This window comes from Melanerpes formicivorus, unplaced genomic scaffold (genome assembly GCF_026170545.1).
Source record: "Melanerpes formicivorus ecotype bairdi unplaced genomic scaffold, bMelFor1.0.p_v2 SCAF_5, whole genome shotgun sequence".
Taxonomy (NCBI): domain Eukaryota; kingdom Metazoa; phylum Chordata; class Aves; order Piciformes; family Picidae; genus Melanerpes; species Melanerpes formicivorus.
Genome location: NW_027142357.1, coordinates 20839220 through 20862132, shown reverse-complemented (window position 1 = coordinate 20862132; position 22913 = coordinate 20839220). Strand labels below are relative to the sequence as shown.

The 22913-nt window shown below is 37.5% G+C and overlaps 1 protein-coding gene across 6 annotated transcripts in view; it reads left to right on the top strand.

Annotated features, from left to right (window-relative positions):
• UBR3 (ubiquitin protein ligase E3 component n-recognin 3) overlaps positions 1–22913 on the top strand; it is a 103106-nt gene that overhangs the window by 59719 nt on the left and 20474 nt on the right. For 5 of the 6 annotated variants that reach the window (XM_068138634.1, XM_068138633.1, XM_068138636.1 and 2 more), the window contains 4 exons: positions 493–629; positions 4343–4428; positions 14459–14633; positions 21180–21280. In XM_068138634.1, coding sequence (XP_067994735.1) covers positions 493–629; positions 4343–4428; positions 14459–14633; positions 21180–21280 — 499 coding nt within the window. The remainder of the gene's footprint in view (positions 1–492; positions 630–4342; positions 4429–14458; positions 14634–21179; positions 21281–22913) is intronic. The other variant, XM_068138637.1, reaches the window with a different exon arrangement.

Sequence of the window (22913 nt, the reverse complement as noted above, 5' to 3'; positions counted from 1 at the left end):
ATTATTTATATAATGTAACATTTATGTATTATTTCTTTATAATGTGAAAATACCAATATCCTTGTAACTAGAAGCTGTTTAAAGAATGCTTATTAAGAACATTTTAAGGTATGGATCATTTGTTGTACAGAGAGCAATTTGTAAATGCTCATGTATTTCAAAGCTTCTTGAGGTCTTCCTGAATGATGGAATTAATTCTATGAAATTTTGCTAGTCTTGCAGTCTTGATGGAGATATTTTGAGTTATTTTTTTTGTGCTTCAAAACAACGCAAGCAGTGAGATTGTTGAACTCATGAGATGGCTGAAACAGTAATGTTTCATATTCAGAATAAATCAGAATAACTTTCAGATAGAATGCTGGCTTTTAATGTATGTATTGTCATAACATGCGAGTGTGTTTTTATGAATGTGGAAGTGCTACGCTTTGCAATCGGCTATTGCCATTTCTTCAGGAAAAATTAACTGATCATCTTTTGTGTCTTTGTTCATAGTCTGAAACCAATCTCAGTAAAGAAATGGAATCTGTAATGAAAGATATAAAAAGTACTACACAGAAGAAGTATACAGATTACAGTAAGAGTCCTGGTTCACCTGACAACGATTTTCTCTTCATGTATTCAGTAGCCAGGTGGGTATGCTTGTCTCTTCAGGTTTTATTGTGTGTTCCTCAGTAATAGTATTACCAGAGAGTTTTCTTCTTTAAAAATAATAAATTAAAGATATTCCATCCTCTCCATAAAGTACATTTTGAGTACTTAGTACATCTAGGTTCAATTTTTTGGTTTTCACAAGCAGGCTTATGCAAGATAGAAAGCGGCGCCCCTCAGTTCGTTTTTCGTATATGCACTGTGGCACAAAACTCTGAGAACGTTTCTCCTTATGCTTATTTAATTTTCTTCTTTATTCAAGGTTTTGCTTTCCATATATCAGCGTTTATGTTGAATTTCTGTCGTCTTCTCAAACTGTAAAATCTCCTCTACTGTTGAGGAGAATGAGTTTCTTTCTATGCCATTGCCATATTGCTGGTTTTCAAATCACAGGGTGTTTTGGCTTTCTCTGTCAGATTTTTTTTTTTATTTACTTACAGGAGGATCAGAGAAGGAGTCTTTTCATATCAGCAACCAAGAATCTCTCTTTATGATAAGACTCCTAAATATGTGTGAAAACCGCAAGCTTTTTCTCTGTGATGTTAGATTCCAGTGTTACAGCTGTCAGTACCAAAAATGCCATCTCCAAGAAAATTAAGCAGTCCTTCCTTCCATTAAGATGCTGAGGCCTGCAAGGAGGGTGCTGTCTGCAGAAACAGTGCAAGCATACAAGTGATAGCATCCTAGAGCATTTTTTACTGCATTGTCATATACATCAGTTGCAGTGTGTCTTTAGCATATTAGCAGTGCATAGACTCAAGACTGGCTCAGCAGGACTCTGGAAAATCAAATCTGTCTCAGCTTTTGACAAAATGTTGGATCATCTGATCTCCAACCTAGGTTATTGTATTTTTATATATTTATCTTTGCTCTTTAAGAGTATCTTAAATGTGCCTTGATTAAGAAGAGCAATTAAATATAACACATGGCAAGTTTAAAGATCATTCTTACTATTTTAAGTTGTATATGCTATACAAGGATGAATAACATTGAGCTTTTTAACAGTGATGTCAGTGTAATTTAACATCCTTACAAAAATTCAAAGGACTCAAAATTAATGCTTCCCATATAAAAGTATGCTTATTTGTAACTGTAACTTGGCATGCCATTTAAAGTACAAAAATGGTGTTGTTTCTTCCATTCCAATAGGTAGAGGAGGCTTATCTAAATATGTTCTCTTTCTGAAAAGGGCATTGTGTTTTTCCTCCCCCCTACTCTGTCCTGATAAGAATTCTGAGAAACATTGTCACCCTCCCTACTCCACACCTAGGGGATGAAGTAGGACTGTTTTGGTAATCACAAGTCTTTAGAGCTGAGCAAAATCCATCTTCTCAGTTTTTTTTCTGAGTGAGGAAGATTAAGCAAGTGTACTACAAAATTTGTTGCTCCAATGAGTGACACAAAGATTTCTAGATAGAGAAAACAGTCACTCATATAGATTTTCTTTCTTCATCTTTCTTTCATGTTCAGGGGGCTGAGATAGCAAAGGATACTTTCAGAGATCACTCCATGTTCTAATCTTCTATCAGATGCCCCAAGTTTTTTCTTCACTGATAAGAGAATAGGCATTGAGAGCCCTGCTTTTCCTAAGTTGTGGGCTGGTAGTACTCAGATCCTCCAGCCAGAAGGGATCTTGAATTAAACACTGGTCTCCTTAGAAAATGATGATGTAGGGCTCTGTCTGGTTTAGAACGTTTTATGAAGAAGAGGCGTTCTCTACTGCTCACTTTTATGCCAGAGTTGGGGTGTGCTTTGAAAGCGTTGTCTTAGAGGAAAAGGTTATTATTCACGTAAGCTGCCGTCTTTGAGGAATTGGGGGTAATGAAGAAGTATGGGAGGTGAGAGATGGTGTGATAACTGTAATGGAGTATATGTTACCAGAAATATCTCCTGATGCTCCTTATAGCAAAAAGTACTGTATAACACATCATCTGCATCAAAATGAGCTTTTCCAGAATTGTCCCTGAGGTTTGTTTGGTAAAAATGTACATAGTCCTTAGTGAAAGGGCAATTTAAAATCTGAGATTTGGAAAATTGTTCTTAGACATTCAGGTAGTGTTTCTTATTTAAATCTCTCTTATTGTGGCTTTCATGGAATGCTGCCATTAATTTTGTTCTACAAATTAGTTATCAGAAGGTTTGTAGGAAAAAACCCTCCTGGTTTCCTTTATATTCCCATGATTAACTAGCATATGCTGATCTACAGTTGCTATTTCATCCACTAATATGAAATCCCTGTCCCTGCTTCCTTGCTGGTAGATTTTTAGAAGTTCAGTGAGCACTGCAAATCGCCTGAAGAGTGGAAAATTCCCCTGTCACATAGATGCCCTTATCAGCAGCAACCAGATGGAGCTCTGAGCAGACACATTATCAATGTTAAATTGCCTTTTCTGAGTAGAGAGGATTAAAGCATTCCTTCAGAAATGGGTGGCATAAGCTGCAAACTTAGGGACAGTAATATTCTGAAACATTACTATTTTAAAAACATATGAAAGTATCTTAACAAATACTGCATATCAAAAATGTCTCATTCTATCAAGCTGATGGAGCTGAAATTCTTAAAAAATAATATATTTTGAATAAAATAGTAATCCTGTAATTTTTTTCTTAAATAGGGGGGGGGGAGGGTATATGTTTTTAGCTTAGATGTATTATGTACTAAAATGGACTTTAATATGTATTCAGTCACATTATGTTGGGCCTAGAATTGTTTTATTTTCAGTTAAGGGACAAAATATGTTTAGATTGAACTTTGCAGTGTGGATTACATTAGCAAAATAACATTTCAGAATAATAGAATTACATACTTTTAATAAATATATGTTGACTTACTAAAACAAACTCTGAGAGAATATAATTTAAATTGTTTGCTCCAAGTCCTGGGGGTACAAGATAATGTAGTATTGAAGTACCCAGTTCCAAAACTAAACAAAGCTATTGAATTTAGCCTAAACAACTGGTGCCTAAGTATCAGATTACAATAATACCAAGAAAGAAAGCATCCATGTGATGTGTAGTGATTTAGTGACACAACTCCTGTTTCATACTAATGGGCTGCAGTGAATATCAGTGTTTCATTCAGAATTAACCTACAAGGCTTTTGTTAACTAACTTATCTATAAAGGTCAGTGCTTCCATTATAGTTTTAGACTAATTTCATACTGAGTTACTTGATGGCATATCCATTTTACTGTCTGTTTAAAGCAAAACATAAGACCTGCCAATGAAGATAACTCTTTTTAGACATATCTGATTGATTGAAATTTAGCTATTCTGTATATTGTCTGTCAAATTTGCACATAAATTCCCTTTTTATCAAGGGATTGTGTATGCACACAGAAAAAAGCCTCAGAATGAATATTGTTTTATTCTTCAATCACAACTGTAGCAGCTCCCTTTTAAGTGGTTTGATTAGCAAGTGTCATATGAAATCACATCTGGCAATATCTTTATAAAGTTTCTTCTGAATCACATTTCGACAGTATCTCTCATACTAAATATTAGTTCTCTAAGTTGGTGGGTGCTGGGTGTTTGTGGTGACTTGTTGGTGTCCCTGGAAGCTTGAATAATGCTGTTCACAGTATCACTTAGGTTGGAAAGGACCTCGAGGATCATCGAGTCCAACCTATCAACACAGACCCCATGACTAGACCATGGCACCAAGTTCAATTCAACTCTTATGTTTCTATTGCAGAACAAACTTGGAACTTGAGCTGGTTCATCGAGGAGGCAATTTATGTTCAGGGGGTGCAAGCACAGCTGGGAAAAGATCATGTTTAAGTAAGTTTTATGTCTTTTATTCCAGTTTGAGAAATGAAATTGGAATCTAATTTGCACAAATTATTCAGAGAGGCTCAGGTGTTGTGAGTATACTCTACTTACAAATTGGTTGCCATAGTATCCAGGTAATATTCTAAAAATAATTTCACATTTATATAAGCAAAACTGGAAGTACTATAAGGGTGAAGTGGGAATGCTTTGTTCCACCATGGCTGTCAATAGTAAAGAAGTTTGTTTCTCTGAGTACTAATGTAGCTCATGACTGGGTCTTGTACTTGGAAATCTGTAGCTACGATGTCTTTAATGTCCCTAGCAATTCTCTGGCAGAAGAGTTTTGCATATTTTTCTTGGCGGAAAATCAGGCCTTCGTTGTTCTGAAATCTTTAGTATTTGGCAAATAAAGCACTTCTCTTTGACAGAACTGCTATTTTACTTAACATAAAATATTCAGTCTTTTAGTGGAATATAAACTGTTAGGAAAGGACATTTTCTTTGTCAGGAAAATCTGGAAAGCCTCCCAGAATGCTGCTACCACTAATAGTTGTTTAAATCGGGCTCTTGCAGAAGTTGCAACAGATTCAGTAATAAAAATGTCTGAGCTTGGGCCCACCTCTGCCTTTTGGTGGACGATTTGTGTGTCATGCTTTCCTCATTATTTGTGATGATGAGCTGTCATAGAAATCCCTTTGTGTACTATGCTTTCCACATCCTCTCTGGATTCGAGTCTTCCGTTACTGCTGGGGTGTAGTTTAACTGATTTCATACGTGTGATTTATGAAAAGTAGCTTTAAACTCTACTTCTCGTTCTGTTCCCTCACCATCGTCACCTGACATTCCCAGCAGAGCAAAGTACCTGAGAAATGCGTGTGTTTACAGTGCTAGATCCCTGTTGCAGATTTATAGCACTTCATAAAACCAAGGCTGTACAGGTAATTTCTATGTGGATTAAAATATATGTTTAATTGTATACTCAGTAAGATGGATACTTCTGACACTTCTGTTGTGAATTTTAGCAACTCACTGGATGCATTACCTATTTCATAGGCAGGTTATTTGGAAGACCATGATGAGAAACTTAGGGCAGACATTTCTGCTTTGAAATTGAAAAACTGTTGAAATATTGAATGTGAAAAAATTATAATTATTATATGTGTGTGTGTGTGTATAAAAGTATACACACACATAAAACATAGAAAGATCGTAGAATTGTTAGGGTTGGAAAGGATCTCAAGGATCATCCAATTCCAACCCCCCTGCCATGGGCAAGGACCCCTTACACTAGATCAGGTTGCTCAGAGTCACATCCAGCCTGGCCTTAAAAACCTCCAGGTAAGGGGCTTCTACCACGTCCCTGGGCAACCTGTTCCAGTCTCACCACCCACATAGTGAAGAACTTTTTGCTAACATCCAATCTGAATCTACCCATTTCTAGTTTTGTTCCATTTCCCCTAGTCCTATCATTACCTGACACCCTAAAAAGTCCCTCACCAGCTTTCTTGTAGGCCCCCTTAAGATACTGGAAGGCCACTATAAGGTCTCCTCAAAGCCTTCTCTTCTCCAGACTGAATAGCCCCAACTCCCTCATTCTGTCCTCATAGGAGAGGTGCTCCAGCCTATAATAATCCTTGTGGCCCTTCTCTGGACTCATTCCAGCCTGTCCAGATCCTTCCTGTAATAGAGGCTCCAGAACTGGACACAGTACTGCAGGTGGGGTCTCACCAGAGCAGAGTAGAGGGGGAGAATCACCTCCCTCGACCTGCTGGCTATGCTTCTCTTGATGCAGCCCAGGATGTGATTGGCTTTCTGGGCTGCAAGTGCGCACTGGTGGCTCATGTTGACCTTCTCATCCACCAGCACCCACAAGTTCCTTTTCTTCAGGGCTGCTCTCAAGCCAGTCCCTGCCTAGGGAGAGTTTTGCTTTTTTCTTATGGTGCTTTATCACCAACTAATGTCAGTAAGCATTGAAAGATTATGACTTCACAGAGAATGGTCAAACCACCAGAGTGCTGAGCATTGTTTCTGTTGGCATTACATGAGGTGGCACCAAAGGGGGAACCACGTTGAAGCCCTATTTGTTTCTCTGTTTTAAAAAAATCCAACAAAGCTGGAACCTGACACAAAGTGGTTTGTAAACTATTTTAGTTTTCTTTTTAGTTGTACTTACTGCAGCACCCCTTCAGCCTCATCTTGCATGAGGAAGGGCTCTTAACATAGTTAAGACCTAACTTCAAAAGAGGGCATACTTCTGTTGTCAGCCAGTGAAAAGATCAGTGAGGATTTTTAATATATATTCCTCTAGTCTTGAAATGCAGGGAGAGTATTGTAATCATTGGAGAAATTCTACTTTAATGAATTACATAATTGGAAGTGATACATGGAGAATCTCTCTCCACTGGAGAATTGTCCTATGCTGGATTCCTTTGAGACAAGACAAACTTGAGTCCTGTTTAAATTCATGTCATACTTACCTAATTTTTTTGCAGCACTTACACCATTTTGCCATTAATTCTGTATGTCTCAGAAAATGAGTCGATGTTGTCTGTTCATCAGAACAGATTACTGGAACAAACTGAACTTAGGGAAAGTTGAAGATGCTTCAGAAGCATCTTGAGAAGCACAGAACCTGTCTTCCTAACTAAAGCTTTAAGGAAGATTACATCAACTGGTTGCTTCTAAAAATATGTGTTAGTTTACAAAACTAAAAATATTTACTAAATGCATCGCTTTTTGGTAGCAGCAAATCCACTTGTAAACTGTCCATTGCTTGTCGACTATAAAGGGTAAAATAGTTGAGTAACAAAAACTTTGTTTGAAATCCTTGTCTGCAGAATTTTATACTACACATATTTAGTGAGATTTCCGCCCCCGGCTATTTTCACGGACTAGTACACAATGTCTTAATCTCAAATGGGTGGAGTATTTCCTATAAATGAAAATTGTCTTGATGATGTTGTAATTAAAGCAAACAAACAAAACCACAATACCAAACAAACAAAAAAAACCCCAGCATGATAACGTTTCTTGATTGTTTGTTACTACTTACAATATATTGCATTTTGTGTACTATATTATTTTTCAGTTCCATTCTGAAACTGTCCTGTAATTTTGTCTCAGAGCGTTGCACATGGAAGTAGTGCTTTTTCTTTAGCCAGTTGTATTATTTTAAGGATTAAATGTGAATATTTCCAGTGAGGCACAGGGACAGCGTTTAAACACAATGCACTTACCTTTTTCAACACTTTTGGGCAGAATGGTGAATTTTCTTATTTGGATCTAAGTCAGTCATGTTAGTTTAGTGTTCATTAGATCTATCTTGTGCTGCAGAATAATTGGAAGGCCCTTAAAGCTTTCAGGTGAAAGGGGCTGTGTATATGAATGTTTTTTTAAACAGCATGGAGACGTAAATGTCATCTGTTCCTTGTCATGCTGTTTGTGTTCTGACATTGGTAAAATTAGTATGTATCAAACTAGTTATATTTATTCCTGCATTAAAATGGACTTATTTTTAATGGAAGGTATGGGGTTCTCCTAGAGCAGACCTGCACAATACTTCCACTGAGTACTATTATGATTAGTATTGCACATTAGGCAAAATATGACTAGAGGAGACTTGATGGGGTTCTTGGTGCTATGGTTTAGTTGTTTAGGTGGGTTGGATTGGTTGATGGGTTGGACACGATGATCTTGAAGGTCTCTTCTAACCTGTTCTGTTCTGTTCTTACTTTTCCAGTAATAATTCCAGTGAGGAAAGAAGTACTTTAAAAATCCACACCCTCTTTGAGACTTGAATACTGTTTTGTAGAAGCCTTGCTTGCGCAGTACTGAAACTGCTTTTGCTTTTTTACACGTCTTTTATGTCAGGTCCAGCAGAAGTATCTAAAATATAATCTGGGTTTGTTTCTTATGTGGGAGATGCTGAGGTGTCTGCCTTGTGATTAAGCATTTTGGTAATCAGTGCAGAAAACAGAGTATGTTGTCCCAGGTGACCTGTTAGAGCAGCAAGCATTGTGGAAGATAGTGGGACAAACAAGTGAAGTGCTGTTTTAGTAGATTTCACCATGAGAGCAGATGCTTTAGGGAGGTAAAATTTAGAATGATTAATGAAGCTGTTAGTGTCACTGATCAAGTATCTGTGAGAAGAGTGCTGAAGAAAATTTGGCTGTAAAATTGCCAGTATAAGGTTGAAACTTTTGTATGTATGTTTGCATGAGTGCAGTAGTATGCAGCCAAAAAGCACAAATGAAGTCCTATTTACCGTATTACTTAAATGTCAGGACCTATTGTAAGGGCCATGTCACAGTTTTAGAGACTATGGCCTTGAAAATTTCCTTGGATTTAGGTCATAATTATAGCATAGCATTTGTACAGTTCTTCTCTGGTTTATAAAGTTAAGAGACTTGGTGTTTTGCTTTTTGTTTTTGTTCTTTTTGTATCTGTGGAACAGCTCCAGAACACAATTACTAAGGCTGAATAATAAGGATCTATCTGTACAACTTCTGTATCTTTTTTTTAACTTGTCTGTACGTGTGTTCCTCTCTCATTGTCACTGATAATCTTGCAGTAGTCAATAAACTATTCCACAAAATTTATAAGTTATCTACATATGAATGTATAATCTGGCTACTTTATTTTCTTTTTTCCCCTCATGATAAGGATAGGATTAAGATTTCCTTTTTTTTTTTTTTTTTTTTCTTTTCTTTTTTTTTCCCCCTGGAAGGATTAAATATTCTGTCACAAGATGCTTGTCCCTGTGCTTCCCACAGATAGCACAGTCTGGCATTTCATCATTAACTGCATTAATTGGAAAGGACATGAATTTGCAAGTGGACATAAAAAAAAGTATTTAAGACTTGTTGTGTAAATTTGCCTTAAATAAAATGTCTAACACCTTCGTAACTTCTGGTGTGGTTTCTAACCGTTGAGAAACCATATTGCTCCACTGTGGTTTCTCATGTGTTAGTTGCCTTTTTTTCCCTCTTACTGTTCATTTGAAGCCTGTGGTTTGTGTTTGTAGATGGCTCAGTGTTGTCATATGTCTTGACTATGATGTTAGCATCAGTTTAATCAGTGCATTTAATGGGTTTGTGAGCACAGAATTAATTTTGATGTGATGCATTTTACGCTCTTCATGCTCCTTCTCTATAACATTTTACAAGCACATTGATAATAATGGCTGCCTCCATTTTATCAGTATGGACAGTGATACTTGGAACCATTAAGTAGGGACAAAACCCTGATTCTTTTATGAAATGTTCAGTGGCAACTGTCTCCTTTCTGTAATCTATTGACCTGTGAATATGGTTGCAATGATTCCTACGCGCTCTCTGCAACCACTGGAGATAAAAAGAACAACAGATAGTACAATTTCGTAAAAGCCTCGGTATGCCATTCATACATGGCATGGGAGAGACAAAGACAGACACCACTAGAATTCTGTTGCTAAAGTTGAGGAGAATTAGTTGCTTCATCGGCAATTAAGTCTTAAGATTTTGCAAAGACTGCTCATGTCTTAACGCTTTAATAAGCTTTTCCTGACCTCCCCATTATGTTTTTTCCTTCACTGATTCCAGTCTACTGAATGAATGGGAAGATGCTGTCAGCAGGTCTTTGCAGCAGCTGCTTCTAAGTGGACTACATAAATCTCTACAAAGAGAAACAAATTCCTCAATCTTATTAACAATCAAGTCCCATCTGGTTATATCAGTTGGTTATAATCCATGTTATTCGTGATAGTCCCAGGAAGCTTTGGGAGAAGAAAGGCGTGAGGTCTCTAGTCTAAGATCCTTATACAGCAGTTGAGACAAGGATGCTTTCAATTCCACTTTGGCTGTGTTTTCTGATCTTTTGACATTGTAAACATGATTACTAATTTGTAGAATAAAAAAAAATAAAGACTGGATCAAAATAGCTAAGTAGACATTTTCATGACAGTAGTATGTGATGTTTACATCCTTCTAAAACATAAATGTGAGAGCAACTGGGGAACAAACACACATCTAGCCTTTACAAGTAAAACAGAGCCAGCGCTAGTTCCTAAATTTTCTTTGCTATCATTATTACAGCACCTGTCTACTCATTGTGGAAGTAGAATCAATAACACAAAAAAATCCTCTGATTTTAGCTTCGGTAATCTGAGAGTTTGTTTTTCTGTTCAAGAGACCAGAAGAAAGAAACAAGAAAAACAGGCAGCATAACTCCTGTAGAAATTTAAGATCTCTTTGGCAAAGACCAAATCAAGATTACTAGTGAGACCAAAATTTGTACCTGTAACCTCTGGAATCATTCATTTTTATCAGTTCAGCACAGCATTTTTGTAAGTTCTTGTCAATTCCATTCATCTCAATTCCCTATCTGTTAATCTCTCTGAATTTAGTCTCCTTTTGTACTGTGCATACCACACTACACCCAAAAAGAGCTGTGAAATCACCTTTATAGACCCCTGCTTTATGCACTTGATCACAGCAGAATATTTTTTTAAAAGCTTTTTTAACAATCTGTAAATTCAGGTGCTGGTGCATACAGGGTGGTTAGGTAGACAAAATCCCCACTAGCTCTTTGTTATGAGAAGAGCAGCATTAGAATACTTTATCTAATAGCTTCAGCCTCAGTGCAAAACAGTCTTATCCTTTGAGCTGCTCTTTTGAAAATACCAATTCCTTTTGATTTTATTGCTCTTCTCTCTCATCTGGAGAACCCTGAGAAGTAGAGCTGGTATAGGAGGAGCTGGGGGGGGTAGGGGTGGGGAAAGTACCAAGAGCAGCAGTGTGTGGAACAAGTGATTTATTTTCATAATTTTAGAAATGGAACTAGGATGGCAAACATGATTCAAAGTTAAAGCTAATGTCTATCTGTTAATCTAGATGATTCTATTTAATGTATGGTACAAGCTTTACATCTGTTCTGTGAAAACAAAAACCATATAAATAAGTTGGGAGAATTAAGACAGTGCTGCTTCAATATAGGTAATAATCGAGTCATAGACAAGTTTTAAAGCCAATAATAATCTTGCCCAGTTAAATGTCAAAATCTTGGAATCCTGACAAGCCTTTGGTGACTTGCAGCAATAAATTATTTTGTGGATATTTTTTCATTGTAGTTGGAAGCCCCCTGTCTCAAATACAGTGAAGTTATTATGAGAGAAGGACCATATTCAAATTCTTTTCACTGTTTACTTGTCATGATTTGTTAACAATGAACCTGCAATTTTCACTTTGTTGTGTGTTTGCAACGATCATTCTCTAATTTTGTTGCTGCTGTGCTTTCTAAAATTAATATTCTTCTACTAAATCTTGTTACGATGTTGTTTTGGACACCAAGCTACACATAGATCCTGTCTTTCCCACTTATGAAGGTGGGCTGTCCTGGAGAGAACTGGCCATAGACTTTGAGTGGTGGAGGGTCTTGGGATATCTGTTGGGGTTATGACCTTCCTTTCCTTTCTTCAGAAGGCTAGGCAGGGTTGTGTTTGAACCATTGCCATATAGCTGTTTTGCCACTACTTGTTTGATAAAAAGGGTGTATTTTAAGAAATTTGGGAGGGTGTTCTGCAGTCTTATGTTCATGTCTCAAAACCCAAAACCCTATGGTACTCATTTGGTTTTCCTTGACTTTATCCAATACCCCAGAATCACAGCAAATTTGAGGTAAAGCAGTTGGAGTCACTGTAGTGTAGGAAGAAATAAATGTTTGTATCTTAGTCTGGATAGTCCTTAGGTTTTGTTAGAAATACCAAAAGTACAGAAGCAATGTACAAATTGAAACTCAGTTAACCTACCTTGGAAGGTGGCAGCCCTCAGGCCATTTCTGTTGCAGTGTTTCCTTAAGGGGGCAATGTTTTTCCTTGGGTACCCTGGGCCTAGGAACAAGCAGCTTTTAAAGTCAGTTGATAAAAAATAGTCCAGAAAAGGTCATTGTAACCATATTTGATTGCCTGCTTCTTAGCTTTACATTTACATGCTGAAGATGTTTTCTTGCAGAGGAGTAATAGGTGCCTTAATAACGAACAAAGCTTTTAAGACTGCTAAACTGGTTTTTTTCTCAGGTTCAGTCAGTGTTAGAATATATCTTGATTCCATAAATGTTACACACTTGGAAATTACAAATAAATTCTCCAGTGCTAGAATTTGATAGCTGCGTTCTTTTTCTATCAGTAGAAGCTCAGGAAAATAGCTGTTAAAGGTACAAAGGGTTAATTAATTATGCTAAACATTTTTATTGACCTAGTTGCCCATTTCTGAGTGAGGCAAGGCACAATTCAGAAAAGGAGACATCCCTTTTAGTAGCAGAGAGGCAAGAAGGAACAGATACCTTCATGGGTTTAATTTCAATTAAAACTATACTCTTTTTTCTATTACTGTTTGGATGAAATACCAGTGTATTTTCAGGATTTTGAAGTTTGTCAGCAAAGCAGTGTTTTGATAGGTTTTCTTGTCAGGAGAAAAGATTGCTTATTTTGCCCTCATTGACTGTTTTTATTCAGAAAGCAGGTGACAGCAATCAATTCTAATGCCATCTACAATTATTTTACAAACCCCAGGAGCTAATTACAGCCTTCAGGCTCTGACAGTCAGCTGACTTTATCATGCGACTTTTTTGGCCATTGCATACCTCTGAGTAATTGTCTATTTATGGAAAATAAATTAATAGCTGCTTGTTCTACATAAAAAAAGGACCTTTAAGTGTGTGTGCAGGTTGAGCAGAATGGTTGTAGAGAGAAGGGAGAGAGATGAAAAGTTGAAGGGATCAACTGAAAGAATAAAAGAGGAGTCAGTGTGGGGAAGAAGGTGGCAAGATGCTATGGGGAAAAACTTACAATGAAAGGAATATCCCAGAAAGCTGAACAAGAGATGCTCATATGGCAGCAAATAGCAAGATAAGAGTGTGACAGGAGGAAACAAGTGGGTAAAGTCATTGGAAATAGTGTTTTAAAATATTATTTTAATCTGAACCTGTGAATATAAAAAAGATGCTTTTTTTCCCCAGATTGCAACTGTATTAGAAACACAGAAAATTCTTGCTGTACATACCTCTGAAAATGCTCACAATATAGATGCTGCCTACCTTCTTGCCTTTTTTAAGGAGGGAAAGGATTAATTATTACATTCATTTGTGCTGGTCATACAATCCATAGAGAAATGAAAACTGCATTTTAATATGTGATATTGCAGTATATATTGTGTGTGCATTGTTCAGAAGATTCTGGAAGTGCAAATGACACTATGGATGTACAGAAGGTTTTCAGTATTCAGTATCACTAAGGTTGGAAGAATTGGTGAATACCAGCAAACTTTGCCTGCAAGCTGCATAGACAAATCAATGCCATTAGGAGGTGTGTTACTACTTCAGAGTTATTGTAGCATGGTCAGAAGTTTGGGAGTTTTTCTATTCCAGAAGTTACCTATGAAATAACTTTAAGGTGGCAAGAGGAGTAAAAAAGACTTTTCAAGATGAAGACTGGAAGTGACCCTGCAATAGGCCAGAACTTCTGGCAACTTTAGGTTAAATTCACATATATGCATGGATCTTAACTGTGAGAGAGGGGAGTAAAAGCTCTGTGTATTAGTCTCTGTTTTTAAAAATATGTTTAGGAAATCATAGCTTAAGGCATAAAGTGGAGAGGAAAGTGAAGTGAGTATGGAACCTTAGCAACAAAGCAGCAGATGAAACAGGGCTTTTTTTAAAGGCCTATAGTTAAGTATGTGTAGCTGGTGTTCTATGCACCCCGAAACAACTGAGATGTGATCAAAACAGTCTAAGCAGCCTTTATCTACTTCAAAATTTCAGGAAAGAAATTTTTGTGTGTGTGTGCACATGTATGGTCACTGTTGTTTGTTGACATCTCATTTCTCTTCAAAACCTCTTTGAAAAATAATCTTAAAATGAAATAAGGATGCCTTTTAAGGTACTGGACTTACTTGGAATGAGATGACAACCTTTTCAGGATCTTGTCAAAGAAATGACAGCAACTTAATGTAAAATACCTCATATTATTGTTCATAATAATCAGCAATCTATCTTCTTCATCTTTCAGATCAGCTGTTCCATGTGTTGGCCATGCACATGCGCCTCTACAGCATAGACTCCGCATACAATCCTTGGAGAAAACTAACCCAACCAATGCAGGATAAGAATTCAGAGCAAGTATTTTTATTTACCAAATATCAGTTTTACTTTGGGAAAGAAACATCCTTACAAAGGGACTCTGGGTAACTTTCTGTCTTAATTTAAATTCTCTGTGAGGTAGGCTGATGAACTTAACATATAATAGTTGTGTTTATATATTTGTAAAAACAGATGTTCACATTTCTCTTACTTAGAATGACATGTACCAGTTTCGAGTTGAAGTTTAAATACGCTGCTTGCAAGCTTAAGCACATACAGATTTAATAGTATTAAATGGATAGCTGCACTGTCATTCTTGGTACACATGCTAGACTAGGTTCATAAATAGTTTATTGAAACTTGGACAATGACTAATAGCTGTAACAGAAATAACATAAGTTGGTCTGAAATATGAGAAATAATTATATTTGAAGCTAAAAAATCTTATCATGCTATTTTTTTTAAGCAAATTATTTCCTTTATTTTACTTTTAAAACATTAACTTTGCATGAATAGCTGTACAAGGATTAACAATATAGTAAATGGAGCCATGTGTTTCTGTTCCCCAAGGGCTCATCTCCCTGCTTGATTTAAATTCCTTCAGTTTTTAGTTTCTATCTTCATGGTGAGAAGAAAGGTTTCTTGCCTAAACCCAGATGATTATTTTTCCTCATAAGATTATAAAAGTAATTTTTTCTTTTCTGTTGGCACCTTTAACATCATCTTCCTAGCTAAGGTCTCCATTTTGTATCTTGAAGTAATGTTGAAAAGACTTGTCTCTTTATTGCCTATCCAACTGTATATTTGTCAGTATGTTTCTAGGAGCATGATGAGATGTGCAAAGCATCATGGCATTGCAAAAATTCATCTGCGATACTGATGCCACAATCCAAATCTGCAGATTAGGAATGATTATTAAAATGGTGCTTGTTCAAGATTTTACTGTTTGTCTCCTTGGGCTCAGGTCTTTTTGTGCAATGAACACTAGGTTATTGTAGTAATTAGTCTAGATTAACATATTAGTTTACAAACTAATATGTTAATTAGCAGAACAAAGTATCAAGAATTTAATAACCTAAAAGCCTATGCTATTCAAGATGCATTCAAAAAGCTTTGGGAGTATGCTTTCATGTGGTTCTGCCCTGACCTAGATTGAGCTGTGGAACAAGATTAATAAATTTGGTGTATGGTTGACTGAGTTATACCAGACAAATTAAGATCGTGTTGATAGACTGTTGTCCCATTCTGTTGTCAAGAATGGCTGTGAGACTGGTCCTGCACTTCTCATTTTGCTATTTGAAGAGCTTGCTGGTTCTGGAAGCAGCTATTAATGTAGAGGGGCTTCTTTTTCTGTACATGCAACATGTTTTTCAGCTGTGCTGACTTGATGGAATTCATTATACACTGGTCATGTCAAAGTTAGATTGCTGCAGGTTAGATTTCATTTGGCAGTATTTTGAATCCCTTCAAAATGATTGGTACTGTAGTCCATAATGGCTTGCTTTGGAGGGGATGTTGTGTGTTGAATGCATCTGAGCAGTTCTCTTGTTTTCTGCGTTGGTTTTCAAGATTTCTTGGAAGACTTGCTTATGTTGGTTTGGCACTAATCATAAATGGTTTAGGAAGCTGTAACTGACAGATCATTTATTTTGCCATGAAGTAGTTTACTGTCAAGATGCACAAATGTGAGCTGGAAGTTTTTGCTTGCTCTTCAGAACATTTTTTTCTTATCCTAGTCTGCTGGCCTCAGAAAGCTGCAGAGGAAACAACTTGGGGACATTTTTAATGTATAAATTAGAGTGTAAGATGGATATCTATAATTCTATTTCAGAAATTTGTTGTAGATCGACTTGAGGATGGCATTTATGATTGTTTTGTGTAATCTAATTGCACACTTCTTAGTCATCCAGCCTTTGGAGAAATCCAGAGGAGCAAATTCTTTTCAGGTACAGGAAAGAGTGATCAGAGCAATTGGAAAGTGATACATTGCTGTAAACTGAAGAAGATTAAGAAGGTGGTGGAGAAATAACCACTGCAAATTTAAGATGTGGATAGCACTCCATTTTGAAGCTAGCCAATAATCTTGGTTCACCAGCCTCACTGGTACATGAGACTCTGTAAAGAGTTGTAGGGGGAAAAAAACCACCAACAAAATGTCAATGAGAGGAAGAGATCTAAATGATCTGACTATATTACTGTGATACCAAACAATTTAGGATCCGTAAAGTCACAGGAATGACTATACTATAATGTAATAACTAGAAACCAACTTGCTGTATTTTTATAGTTAATTTTTACTAATTATTTCAGTTGCCAGAGTTTTCCAGTGAAGTAAATTCCATCTTTATTTATTTTTTAAAAGTAATTTTCAAATCTAAAAAAGAATATAATCTGTTGGATACACATGCATTCTATTATCTCTTCACTTTTACTTAATTGTTGTTACTTTAAATTTTACATATCTACAATTAACACTACCTAGGTTTAGAACTTAGATTTTAGCTTGGTTTTCAAGACTACAGTTGTCATTATTCATAAATCATGCCTTAGATTTCATGTGTCTGGGAGAAATGATCAGTTTAATTTGTAAAGATTGTCACAGAATTGCTTCACTCCACAAAGTCCCTGGGTTTGCCCAGTGTCATCTTCTACAATAGCTCTGTAGTTGAAAGTGGCAGCTGAGAGGAAAGGCAGGAATGAGCTCATGCAGTCACACCAAATTAAAGTAGAAATAAAGAAATTTTGAGCAAGAAGATACACTATCCAAATGGGCCTAAATAATGGGAACTGTTTTGAGGAAGGGGGGGGGAAGCTAAGTCTGATGAACTGTGAATGGTAGAGTAGATTCTTTCTTTCTCCTGTGCAGTTCATGTTGTCAAATTTAATATACAATTGGTCCCACAGGCTGTGCTTCAGCAAATTGTTCTGCTAGGGGCAGATCTGGTTTCAGTGGTGATCAAATAAACAATTATTGTGGTGTAAGTGGGGGAATAATAGCTTCTGGCAGGGGGCAGAGAAAGAGCAGCTGAAGGCAATAATTACTAAACCCAGATGTGAATTTAATGGGCTAGTCCAAACAGCCAGAGTTTCAGGAACAACAAACCTGAAATAAAAGGATTTAGTTTGGTGGCTTTTTTTCATTTAAATTTATTTCTCTGTGTAGAATAAGACTTTTGTGTCTGTTCTGACAGACAAAAACGTGTTGGCAAAGAATAATTTGGTAAAGCAGGTTTTTGCAGTAGAATCACCTGCAGGAGTGGAACTGCATGATAAACTGAAGTGCTGAAATACACTGGATTAATTTTAACACAGTGTTTTACTGTTGTTTTGTTTTAAGCTAAATCACTTCATGATTGTTTCTAGTGTCGTACTGGAGCAACAACTCCAGCACAAGGAATGAGCAACTGTACACAGGGACCTCTTAAGTCACATCTCCACCACAGAAACTGTTGTGAAGTGGGGGAAAAAAATGCCAGTTTTTGTGACTAGTCTAAGGCAGACTGGATGATGGGATTGTGGGGTTTACTTAAGGTTTGTGCAGGAGCACAGTTTGTACATACATATATTGCAGCAGGACTTAGGTGATGCCTTCAGTAAACACACAAATACTGTCTGAAACATCAGTGCCTCAGGGCGTATGTTATGATACAGAGGTTTTGGCAGTAATGCTAGCTTCAGATGTTCTTGCTCTTGGCAGTTTCCTTTTTCCCCTATACTGTAGGTCACCATCTTCAGATGTGCTGATGTAAATTGAGCTGGCTCCATCACAGGCAAAGTCAAGGAAATAACTGATGTTTTAAAAAAGGTTTATTTGTGGTTTTGGGAACAAATGACAAAGAAGTGCTGGGGGCACAGTGGTAAAAGAGAGAATGGGAGATGTCTAATGTTTTGTACTGTCAGTAAAATCCTGTCTGTGTAATGACAGAAAACTGACTGGCTGTAAAATTTGTGACACAATGAAGAGCAAATAGGAAATTGTGATTATATCTTAGAGTATAACCTGAATAAATGGTAGAATTCTACTTTCTAATCATGAGCAACAGAAACTATGTATTATTCTGACCTTTCTGCAGGCTGGTATTTGTAGACTGGATTTCTCATCCTGCAAATACTGAAGACAATATAAATTTTGCCCTAGTTGATTAAGCCTTTGTTCCGCTGTATCCGTTTGTGTCAGGTTTTCTGCATCTGACAGTTTGAAGAAGTGTGGTGCTCAAAACCGCAGCTTTCCTTTATTTATTGGATTTCTAACGTTATAATCCATTTGAGTTAGCATCAAATTAAAATTGTAAGTGTTTCTAGTTGGTATAAGAAAGGAAAGGGAGCAGCCGTGTAAGGAAAAGCCGTAAGCAAATGCTGCTTGTTTCAAAGTAGAACATTTCCTCTGTATATTCTTCTGTATCCATTCCCAGCAAAGTGATTCCCATATAACCTCTGTCAGGAGGAGAATGCAGAACACTGAGGCAGTTACTCAGCTGTCAGCTGACAGATGCCTCTGGTGTTGGCTCAGAGAGAGATGCAGCCCAATTACCTTGGACTGGAGGAGAGGTCAGTTCCACAGAGAAAGTCAAACAATGCGTTTTTCATTTTGGTATGTTTACATTGCACTGTGCAGTTTATTTCCAACTGCTTTTTTAAAGTGGATACAACACACAGATACAGTAAACTTGAATAATTTTATATAACTTTTATCCCATCTGAAACTGTACATGTTTTAATTTTATTCAGTGCTTCTGCAGCATAATTTTTTTTGTAAAGTCAGATTTATCAAGCTTTCACATATGCATTGGGGATTGCCAGTATGGGCAATTTCCATAAACCACCTTTCTAAGCACATTTTATAAATTCAGTTTCAGTCTTATAATGAAGAAGTTTCTTAGGCTCTTTACAAATGACAGAGAAGTTTTTAAGTGCTTCATCTGCTGCAACACTTGATGCAAACAGAAGCAGCTTACCCAAACTCCTGACATTTAATTTTACTTCTCCAATTCATATGAAAAATGAATAAATTAGACAAGGAATTCAGTTGGTTCTGCATGTGAAAAGAGGTTAATTTTTTTGTGATATTGCCAGTCAGTCTCAGTGTTCTCTATATATATTTCCTAATTTTTTGACCTAGTTGTTACACACCTGTGATGATAACCCCTGCCAGAAAGAGTTGTTCAGCTGAATGTAAACAAAGGGAGTTAATTTTTGGTCTTACTGATGATATTCCAGATCTTTCCCAAATTTATATGTAAATTAAAAATTAAAGGTATGAAGTAATTTAAGAGATATCTGTGGCTTAAAAGTCATTACATAATGAGAATTATTTTAAAACAGTGTTATAGAACTAGTTATAGGTTAAAGTGGAAGTAGAGAGACTTGGTGAGATTAGCATCTTCTTTCTTTGCCTTTGAAAATCAGACTGGTTTGTAAAGTGTTGGGGTTTTGTTTAGAATGGTCCCATATATAACTATACTTATGTACATTACAGTGTTTGAAAGCAATCATTTTATGAAGGAAGAGGCTTTACGGGCAGGGTTTATTTTGTAGGTGTTTGGGTTCATTAATTCAAATTGACAAGTAAGGCTGTGTTTTCTGTAACTTCATTTTGTATGACCAGTCAACCATTCCTTCTGTGCTTATTCTTACAATTGAGAATGTTGCATAAAATGACCCAAAACTTTAGCCATTTGATAAAACTATTGCTTCACAGTCTGCCTTACTGAGCTGGGAGAGAGGGGAAGGAGAGCAGTTAGAAAAATGTATAGTTGGAGAGCACACTTAGTATGACCAAAAGTGTTCTTTTCATTCTCCTCTTGTATGACTGCTTCTGCATGGTAAAAGTCATATCACAGATGAATCCTGGCAGCACCTTTTGCAGAGGCAAGTCCGAGCTCTCATGAAATCAGTAACTGCATAGGGGTCTCCTTCCAAAAGCAGAATCATGTTTATGTGCCTCAGAGATGACAAACTGGTTGGATCTCCAAAGCTATTAGAGGCTCTAGGGGTCTTATGCCTGCATCCTTATCCCACTGCACATGGAAAACTGGTACATGATCTGCAAGAGCTCAGTTTCTCTGCTGCATGGATGATGGATGGCACCAAGGGGAATTGATGCTGGTGCTGTGTGTAAGATTGTATAATCCTACTGGTGATTGTTGCTTGAGTCTTCAATTCCTTACATGAAGAAAGCAATGCCTTTTTCAAGGTCTCAGTATTTTCCAACAGGGACAGTTCCTGTAATATGAATGTGACTTAAAGATTCATTATGGTTACAGCATGGGTATTTGTATACTTTTAAATGCCTCTCTTTGAAAACCAATGAAATTACTATGTTACTATGTAGTATATTTTCTTACTTCAGAACATACGTTCTGAAAGTGATGTACTAAATGCTCCCTGACTGTGCAGAGAAATAATTAGTTCAGGCAATTCTGGAAAGTTTTAAAATACTTTGAGTCAAGTACCCAAATGGTAACTTCTTCATGAGTTATTACAATCATTCAGTAACACTAAATGGTTTTAAAACTGAGATCAGTTAGTGAATTTGTTTTCTATAAGCTTAATTCAAATGTAATGCTATTTCAAATAAAGGCAAAATAAAATATGCAAATTGAAAACAGATTTAAAGTATCAGAGGTGATTTTCTTTGGGTTTCTTTCCAGGCTAACAAGTGAAGAGCTGCCAGAAGTTCCTGTGCTTTACAGAGATGTCTCATCCCTTTTGCTTATCCAGATTTTAACCATGCCTCAGCCATTGCACAAAGGTTTGTTACAGAACAATGTGTATTTAGATGATTGTGTATGAGAGACAGCATTCATGGTGATTTCCAGGGTGGTAAATCATAGCTTGCCTACTGTGTATTCTAAAATAATGTTTGCTTTATCTAGAGAAGGTGGCATTGAACAGAAATTTTTGTTGTGAGTCGACAGGCTTATCTGTGTGCCCTGTCTTCTCACCTTATCAGTCAGCCTATTCAGTAAAGATACAAGAGCTGAGGGAAAACTATTAAGTACACTTACTGAAGGAAAAATGTCCTTTGTTTGACCTTCATCTCTTTGCATAGAGGGGCTGCACAGTACTTCAAGTTGAACTGAGGGCCTAAGGGTGAAAGATTGTAATTTAGTTTGACTTTTGGAGTTTAAATTGCAGCAGTCTTACATCGCAGGAGGTCATGTATAAATATGTTAATTGCTGTAATGCAGCAGCTTCCATAGCCACAGCATATAGTGTATTTGAAATGCGTATTACACAGATGTAGCATTTTTTCAATGCTAAAATAAAAAAATTAAAACCTAGGTTCCCTTTTTCTTTTCATAAAAGCAACAGCTAAAGCTGGTCAGTCTTGCTGTTAACATATTAGAATAAACCTTTATTAGAATAAACCAAACCAGGTTGGAAGAGACCTTCAAGATCATCGTGTCCAACCCATCAACCAATCCAACCCACCCAAACAGCTAACCCATGGCACCAAGCACCCCGTCAAGTCTCCTTCTGAACACCTTCAATGACGGCGACTCCACCACCTCCCCGGGCAACCCGTTCCATAGCGCAATCACTCTTTCTGTATAGAACTTCTTCCTAACATCCAACCTGAACCTCCCCTGGCGCAGCTTGAGACTGTGTCCTCTTGTTCTGGTACTGGGTGCCTGGGAGAAGAGACCATCATCCGCCTGTCTACAACCTCCCTTCAGGTAGTTGTAGAGAGTGATAAGGTCACCCCTAAGTCTCCTCTTCTCCAGGCTAAGCAGCCCCAGCTCCCTCAGCCTCTCCTCATAGGGCTTGTGTTCCAAACCCCTCACCAACTTTGTTGCTCTTCTCTGGACTCGTTCCAGCAAGTCAACATCCTTCCTAAACTGAGGGGCCCAGAACTGGACACAGTACTCGAGGTGTGGCCTAACCAGTGCAGTGTACAGGGGCAGAATGACCTCCCTGCTCCTGCTGGCCACACTGTTCTTGATGCAGGCCAGGATGCCATTGGCCCTCTTGGCTGCCTGGGCACACTGCAGGCTCATGTTAAGCCTACCATCAACCAGCACCCCCAGATCCCTCTCTGCCTGGCTGCTCTCTAGCCACTCTGACCCCAGCCTGTAGCACTGCATGGGGTTGTTGTGGCCAATGTGCAGAACCCGGCATTTGGATGTGTTAAATCTCATGCCGTTGGATTCTGCCCATCTGTCCAGCCTGTCCAGGTCTCTCTGCAGAGCCTCTCTACCCTCCAGCAGATCAACTCTTGCCCCCAGCTTGGTGTCGTCAGCAAATTTACTGATGATGGACTCAATGCCCTCATCCAGATCATCAATAAAGATGTTAAAGAGCACAGGGCCCAGCACTGATCCTTGGGGCACACCACTAGTGACTGGTTGCCAGCTGGATGTGGCACCATTCACCACCACTCT